This window comes from Pundamilia nyererei, unplaced genomic scaffold, assembly GCF_000239375.1.
Source record: "Pundamilia nyererei isolate P.nyererei 1_Seehausen unplaced genomic scaffold, PunNye1.0 scaffold00021, whole genome shotgun sequence".
Lineage (NCBI taxonomy): Eukaryota > Metazoa > Chordata > Actinopteri > Cichliformes > Cichlidae > Pundamilia > Pundamilia nyererei.
The window spans coordinates 644,630-653,336 of NW_005187422.1; the positions used below are offsets into that span (position 1 = coordinate 644,630).

Below are 8,707 nucleotides of genomic sequence, written 5' to 3' on the forward strand. Positions count from 1 at the left end.
TTTTGTTGGCTCCATTTACATATAGGTGATTTTTACACATACTTCACTAAAGATGTATATGCCACCCTGTCTAGACCTCTTGCCCCTCTCCTTCTCCTCCCCCATGTATGATTTTCTAGATCCGGCACTGATGGTATTAGTATCAGATTGGTATTGGATCGATAGAATCGATACTTTGTTTCTATTCTCTAAAGGTGTTTTTATGCTAGCCGTGCAATGTCACATCATGTGGCATGTGCTGTAGCCTACTATGAAAATTTTCGGAACTTGTGTTGACTGTCACGTCTATTTTATTTATAGCCTACGGCACATTTAAACAACAGAAGTGCTTCAGAGACAGGCACATTTACATTCTAGGTCTCCAAAAAAAACCAGTTTAAAAACAAAACCTATATTTATTTTTATAAATTAGCTAATTATTGTAGAAAGACAAAGACACAGTAATTTAGTGGTCATTAAAATATGTTAAGAATGTGCAAATTGATGATGATTTGTCTCATAAATCATAATCTGCTCTTCCCTACATAAGCTGCATTCATAGGTTAAAAGTATCAGTATTGGTATCAACAACACTGGCGCTGTATGTACTTGGTGTCGGCTCAATACCAAAATTTGCACACAACTAATGCTCATTTCCAGTTCCATATTTTTGTTGTTGGATTTTTCTACAATAGCTTTGCATGATTCACATTCCAAAATACAGCTTCTCACTTCATCGAAAACAAACCTTTCCACTCATTTATAACCCAGCCCTCTCCTTGAGCCAACTCTTTTTCTGATTGGCTGCCCCTCACAAACAGAACATTTGAATCTGGCTTCAGTGCTCACAGTCAAAACTGTGTGCTTGAGATATATTAAGGACTTCACTACTCATTGGTATCATACAGAGCCAAGAGTAGGAAAATAAATCTGTCTAAAAGGCTGATTGTGCAGAGCAGTGGATCTATTTATAACAAACATTGGATTGTTGCACCAAGTACTGATGAAGGGTGTCTACTAGAACAGGAAACAGTGATTCCATGAAATCTGTTCTGTATTTTTCAAGTAAGGCATCTTTTTATTTCACTATCTTTGGTCCAAAACCTCTTGTTGCCTGTTTTTAGGACACTTTGGTTAGGGAAATATTCAAGTTCAGAAATGTCAGCGCAAAGACTTAAATGAGGTCAAGACAGATGTATATATAATTACAGGCTGTTTTGTTTTGCCAAGGTTTTATACTATTTCCACTTTGGGCATTTACTCAGCAGATCTCAGCCGAGCAGCCACTAGATCACTAAGTTTAAGCTTTCCACCAAAGCAAACCAGTGCTAAACCTGGACATCTCAAATCTAATAACCAAATATAACAGTTTTAGGGACAAAATTACTTCTACAAATATGAACTTAGCACTTTCTCACTGTTTTACAATCTGTATGATCCTATAACATCTAATCAAAATTCAAAAATCTACCACCTTTATTGTATCTTTATTCCATTGAGATGGAACCATGTGGATGTTCCAGGGGTTTTTATGGGATTTATAATATTTGTATTGCTTGCCTGAACATCCCTCTTTAATTATTCCTTTTGACTTGAATGCATGAATCCCCTAACAAACCAAATATTTGTCTTTACGATAGCTTTGAGGGCTTAAAAGCTGGAGCTCTTATGCTCATTGAACTCAGCATGCAAGCCGGTTGGTTGCAAGGCATGCTGGAAAATCACTGCAGCACAAGCAGCAGGTGCAGTCTAGTCACATGTTAGCTTTAATTAAAAATACACAACCCCTGCTGAGATGGATTTGACTATCCCGTATTTTAGTATGGCCATTCAGTAGGGTTGTGCTGGCCTTTCTTTTTCATGAAGGGTCACCAGATGGTGCTGTTGCAACAAAGTGTTTATCTTTAATTTTTTTCCAGGATAAAAAACCCACCACATCCTTTAGAAATGCTAAAAAATGCACCAACTTCATCAGACTGAGTGTAAGTGAACTTGCCATTCTAACTTGTGGCATGTGTGTCAACTTCGGGGAAACCTCTGGTCCTGCATCAGAATTTAAAACAGCCATTTTCATTTCTTTAAAAACATTACTATACAACCAATTTAAAGTCAATGTCATTTATAAAAGCAATAAATGACATTTGTTTGAAGCATGCAAAAAATACAAAAATAGAAAGCTTATTTAATGTGATACTTGGCTCGTTAAACTAACTTGTTTTAAATGTGAAATGATTTAGGAGATTAGGTTGAACGGTTAATTTAGCATAGCAAGGTAAAAGAGCTTTAATTTAAAAGCAAATGTCTGGCAAGTAACATAAAGTAAATAAATCACAAAATGTCCTAATGAATGGAACACCAAGTTAATATTATACAAATCATTATATTATATATGAATATATTATCAGTTTTTGCTAAATCTTTGTGCCCCATACATTGCACAATTACAGGAGCACTGGTTTCACTGGTTTTAATGATAACCCTGAACACAGGCAATGACAGGAAGCCATTAGTTACTATAAGAGTCTCAACCTTATAATGCTTTACCATGTCCGGGGACACAGGCACACTGGCAACCACATTAGACATCCACTAGAATGAAAATCTAAACACAGCACGATAGAAATAATAGTCACAGCATTAATAACTGAAGCTTTCAAGTAAAACAGTAACGTTGCTGATTTTAGTTGGTTCCAGGCACTTAAACAGACAGCTCCACACTCCACAGAGCAATAATCATTCCTGTCAATCTATAATTTGTCTAACAGACACTTAGTTGGTGCGTTGTAGTGTAATATTTCCACGCTCCAGGCAGGTGGGTACAAAAGAAAGTATCAGCAAAAGTGTTTCATACTTTAAAACATTCATGTAAAAAAAATATGAAATGAAAAATGTTTTACAACCATACTCCTGAATATATGTGCAAATAGTAACTTATGGTAACAGCAGCAGATGGTACAGATAATATACTTCCCTGAACATCAAAACTGTGGTAAATGGTTAAATGCACTGATATAAATTACAGACATTCTTTGCATTTGCATGGCTGAAATAAACATCCATTGTACATGTTTACTTCCATGCTATGAAAACAGGATTGATTAGCACAGCAGAAATGATCATTTAAATGAACTTAATGAACTTATTGGTGCAAAAAGTTGAATAAAAGTTACAATGTAGACTGTGTAGGCTACTGTGTTTCATTCATTTTAAAAATGGTTTTACGTGAGAGAGATGGCCACAAAGAAACGTTACATTATGGCCTGTGCATGAGTAGCCTGCATACTGACTTTACAGACCATTCAAGTGTGCTTGTGGACCTCTTGACCCCTGTGCAATTTCTTGATCTCAATAATAATCATTATATAACACGCAGTAAAACATAATCTTTTTTTTTTATCTCCAAGTGCAGATGTAGGATCAAAGTTCTTTTTTTCTTCACATCCTAAATATAAAACATTGCATAATGTCATAAAGGCGATCTGTCTCTAAGCATTTGCATCTCGTGAGCGCGCAGACACATGCTACCTATAGCTGGCAGGAGCTGAGACTCCTGACTGATCCCAGGCCTGCTCACTACATGCAGGCGGACGTGCGTCGCATAGACTAGACGCTGCACACACCGACACAGACCCGTACCCTACTGACGCTTCCACCTCGGTAAGCTTCGACATCCGCTCAGCTGTGTGCTATTTGCAGTCTCCGTGTGACAGCTATAATTCGGCGTCCTTTTGACGAGGCTGTGGATACGTAAGTGTTGCGCCATGCTGCCGCACAGCTGCTTTTTTTAATTCCTCAAGACGGGAACGGGAGACCTCCGCCATCGGTGAAAATTGAGATGTGTTCTCTGAGCCGCTCGTCTGAACGGATGCTCTCCGAAATGGTGTCCGAAGCTAACCCTGGTCGCCTCTGTCCAGCAGAGATCAGAAGCATGGAGAGGGCTGCTTCTGACGCGCTTTGAGATGAAGGATAAGAAGAAAAAAAGAGACGTGAAATGATTTTTCTTTTTGTTTGTTTTGTTTGGTTCTGTTTTGTTTATGATGGGGATTAATGCGCATCCAGATGGGATTTATTCCTGAGTAGTTTTCAGCTGAAGGGGGCGGCGGATCGTGTTGATTTTGTTCTAAATTCAGACCTGGAAGAGAGAGGGGGGGAAAGGATACCGCTGCTGCTCGTCGGTGAATTGATGTGGGAATACGCGCTACCTGGGCTGCATAGATGGCAAACACAAGCGAGTTAGGAGAGAGCAGCCCGTCCTTACAGAACTATGCGTCCACGGTCTCTGCGGTCAAGCTGGCCTCGCTGGGTCTGATCATGGGCATCAGTCTGCTGGGCAACGCGTCGCTGTCGCTGCTGCTGCTGAAGGACAGCTCGCTGCATAAGGCGCCCTACTATTTCCTGCTGGATCTGTGCCTGGCGGACGTGGTGCGCTCTGCTGTCTGCTTCCCCTTCGTGATGGCATCGATCGGCGGCGGCTCCGCCTGGCCGTACAGCCCCCTGAGCTGCAAGATCGTCGCCTTCATGTCGGTGCTTTTCTGCTTCCACGTCGCCTTCCTGCTCTTCTGCGTCAGCGTCACCCGGTACATGGCGATCGCCCACCACAGGTTCTACTCGAAGCGGATGAATCTGTGTACGTGCGTGGCGGTGATCTGCATGGTGTGGACTCTCTCCGTGGCGATGGCTTTTCCTCCGGTTTTCGACGTGGGCACCTACAAGTTTATCCGTGAGGAGGAGCAGTGCATCTTCGAGCACCGCTACGTGAAGGCGAACGACACCCTGGGCTTCATGCTGATGCTGGCCGTCATCGTGGGGACGACTCATGTGGTTTACATAAAGATGCTGTGCTTCGTTTACGACCACCGCAAGATGAAGCCGGCTCAGCTGGTGCCAGCTATCAGCCAGAACTGGACTTTCCACGGCCCCGGGGCCACCGGGCAAGCCGCCGCCAACTGGATCGCCGGCTTCGGCCGCGGACCGACCCCTCCGACGCTGGTGGGGATCAGACAGGCTTCGCACCCGGGCAACAGGAGACTGCTGGTGCTGGATGAGTTTAAGATGGAGAAGCGCATCGGGAAGATGTACTACATGATTACGCTGACCTTCCTCATTTTGTGGGCGCCCTACATAAGCGCCTGTTACCTGAGGATATTTGTGCGAGGGGCCCCGGTCCCGCAGCTTTACCTGACGGCTGCTGTGTGGATGAGCTTCGCCCAGGCGGGAGCGAACCCCATCATCAGCTTTCTGTTCAACAAGGAGCTCCGGATGAGGCTCCGAGCGTGTTTCCCCTGTTGCCTGGGAACGCAGACACCCATGGAGCCGTACTGTGTCATCTGAACCGCAGCGGGACCCTCAAATACTGCCAAAGACACGTTTGTGTAGGATTTCAGAATGTACACGGAATAGTTTACCCACATTTCTATCAGTGGCAAAGGGTTTACACGCTATTTTAATCTGACAGAACTTTACTGATGGTGTAAATTCCTGCTATATTTTGCTTTCTGGACTGATTTAACCCACATGAAGCATAATATGTAATGATTTAATTAAAAAGAAATAGGCTGCAGTGTATTGGAGGGTTTTTTGCCTCTCTAGCTGGGTATCATGGGGAAACCACTCTTCATTTTTGCCTCTGCATGTGTTTAGGTGTTATTCATTCCAGAGGTAAGACGTAGCACATGCAACTTACATGTGCCCTGTTAAATCCTACCTTTGATGAATGACCTTTTTCCATATCTCCATATTTTACACGAATGTCATTTTGCCTATTTTCTTTGGATATTAAAAAAAAAGAAATATTATCCCAACAAATCAATTTGATGTTGTGGCCCACTGGAAAACTACAAAAAGCAATGCAGAACTACACTTGATCAGACCCCCACCCCCCATCCAACATCTGTATCCGCTTTACTTATCAGTCATTTAAATACTAAAGCTAAGACACAGATCACAGTATGTTTTTAATGAAGGCAATATCACATTTGTAAATACTGTAAAGCCCTGCTGACCCCTTCCCCGAGCTTTTTTTTACACCCATATATCCTTGTATAGTTCATAATCTCTCAGAACTCTTTGTGTTGAACGAGGTGTTTGAACTCACTTTAAAAGCATTTCGCAAATTCTTCTTCTCCATCATCTCCTGTGTTGAGCAGGTCGATTTACATTCCCCCAAAGAACATACAGTACATTACAAGCAGCATTCGTTTTCTATGGATGGAACACTGAGAAGAAATGTGAACAATTTGGTGCTTTGAAAAGGACAGTTTCACTCTTTGTATTTCTTAGCAAATAAATAAGAAATGGATGATAAGTTGTTTGACTCAGTCATCTGCATTTAACGGTATCACTCCATTCTTGAATGGCTTGAAGGTAAGCCGTTCCCTAAGAGAGAAATCAGCCCTCACATACCAGACCCACTGTTTAGTATAACAGTATATGTTTGTTCCAATTAAGTTTTTGTAAACTACTTTGATTGGCATGCTAATTTGAGTGTTCATATTGGTGTTAATATATTTATAGCTGCTGACAGCCCCGATGATGGGTGTGAACTTGCTGCAATCAGCTACAGATTTTAAAAGGAAGAATATCCCAGCTGAATAAAACTATTTATAGTATATTTTGGCAAACTGGTTGCTAATTGAGTGAATGCATGACCCTGTGAATTCTTTCTGATCTTTAAGGTTTCATAAAGGGGCATGTGAGCAACTTGGTATTGCACCTTCATGCAAAGAGAGTTCTTACAAGCAACAGAGAGTGAGATGCTTTGTAGGACACATTTTCAGATGCAATATTCACCATAATGCAACTGAGTGAAAGTGCTATTAGACAATCCCTCCACTGCCCAAATGTCCACTTATTTAAGACCACATTTGCTTTATTCTGTCTCAACCCAAATTCAACACTGGACTTATGTATAGCAATTGGATATAACTGCTTTAACACCATGAACGAGGGTGCCAGTAAGACTCACTTCATACTTTATTCTTTTACCATTTTAAAACGCTCTTTAATGCTTCTCTCTATTTTGAATTTAATTTGTTGCCTGTGAAACAGCTGTTTACAACTGGAATCTCTGATGAAATCTCTTTAATGTTATCTAGTATTAAACAAAAAATAAGGCTAGTGTTGAGAAGACATAAACTTGTGTCTTTTGATCCATTCAAATCCCCAGGAATGTCTGTAAATGTGTGTGGAGAGTTGCAAAATTGTAACTCTGTCCCTGTGTGCATTTCTGAATGCGTACAAGAAACAACAAGAAGCGAGAAATAAATAAATCCGTGGATGTATAAAGATTAGCATATGTGAGAAATAAATGTTAATGTGCTTTAATTATGAGTTGAAACTGTTAGTTAGCTTTCTAAGCTGTAAATTGATCTGAATTTGTAGCCTTTGCTTGTGATTTGAGGTAAAATCTTCACAACAGACAGTACATTGAGTTTTACTCATGTGTACAGTTATAACTCAGATCTGAGGGCATGCATGCCTCCTTCCACACACATTTGCAGACGACGGCATAACAACCACACCCCCCACCTCCCTTCTCTGTGCACGGGTGAACATCAGGTTTAAATGGAGAATATAAAGAGACATCTTTGCTCTTTGATTCTGACAGTCTGACACCGACCCTGACATTTACCACCAATTTGCCTATCATTGAAGAAATCTCCCGTCGAGCTAATTACAGCCGGCGGGAATACCTCGCGTCAGTTTCACGTCACAATGTCAGTGTGTCGGCAAATTGTTACCATGTATACATGACAAACTGCTCGTAGCTGTTTAGTTTAAAGGCCAGAGGTTTGATTTAAACCTTTAAAAAAGTCTGACAGACTCGGTGTCAACTAACTGCTCATTAAACAGTTAAACAGTTTCCAACCGTGTTTTAATTAAACTCAATCAAGCCCCTGATTGATTCAGTAATAGCTGTTGTGCTAATTGGCATTGGCCTTGATGAATAATAATAATAATAAAGACATCTCTTTTCTTTATGAAGGTTTTTCTGAGCTTCAGTCCTTTTCGTTCTATCAAAAGCAGTATACCAGGTTCCTCGACACACTGTCTGCCTTCAGTGCATCTATAACCATTAACATCACATCATGCATGACTGTTCAGGACAGCTGGTTCTGCTCTGCTGACAGCGTGCAGAGGTCTCACAGCATCGTTTCTGTGGCTCCACAGCTGCAGGAAGATCCTCACCTGCACGTGCTCTCATGCGATGCAGATACAGGGTGGGTATTTTTAGGTACACGATGTTGTCTTCAGGGCACGCAGGCTGCATTGTGAAGCTGGGGAATTATGATTCCTGCTACCTGGATTTTCCTGCTGGCTTTGCTAGTGACCTTCTCATTCTAGCCAACCCCTAAGCAAACCACAGTGACCTCTGTCATCCTTAATGGGTTTTACAAAAACACTGTTTGGACAGATGGAGGTATAGCTGTTTCAAAATGGTACGCTCAACTGAGTATTCAAGTATTCGATCAGTATTCTTGTAGCACCTCATTGATTTAGCTTGTTCCTCCTTTTTGTTAAACACCTGGTGACTACATTACCCACTTTAAGACTTCTAGTGATTATTGTTTTTTCTTACTTCCATACTTACTTTTTCACTCCATCATTGGTCATCATCACTGGACTTGGTTAGCTCAGCTGCCTCAGAACTGTAGATGTTAATTTTGATATACTGCAAGTCACAGAAATGCAGCCAACACATTTAAGAGGCAAGAACCTGGTAATGTTT

The 8,707-nt window shown here is 41.3% G+C and overlaps 1 protein-coding gene across 1 annotated transcript; it reads left to right on the forward strand.

Moving 5' to 3' along the window:
• Positions 1–3,464: 3,464 nt before the first annotated feature.
• On the forward strand, positions 3,465–6,283 carry gpr27 (G protein-coupled receptor 27). Its single transcript, XM_005726613.2, has one exon. The coding sequence runs from the start codon at positions 4,195–4,197 to the stop codon at positions 5,308–5,310; it is 1,116 nt and encodes a 371-aa protein (XP_005726670.1). The 5' UTR covers positions 3,465–4,194; the 3' UTR covers positions 5,311–6,283.
• Positions 6,284–8,707: the final 2,424 nt, after the last annotated feature.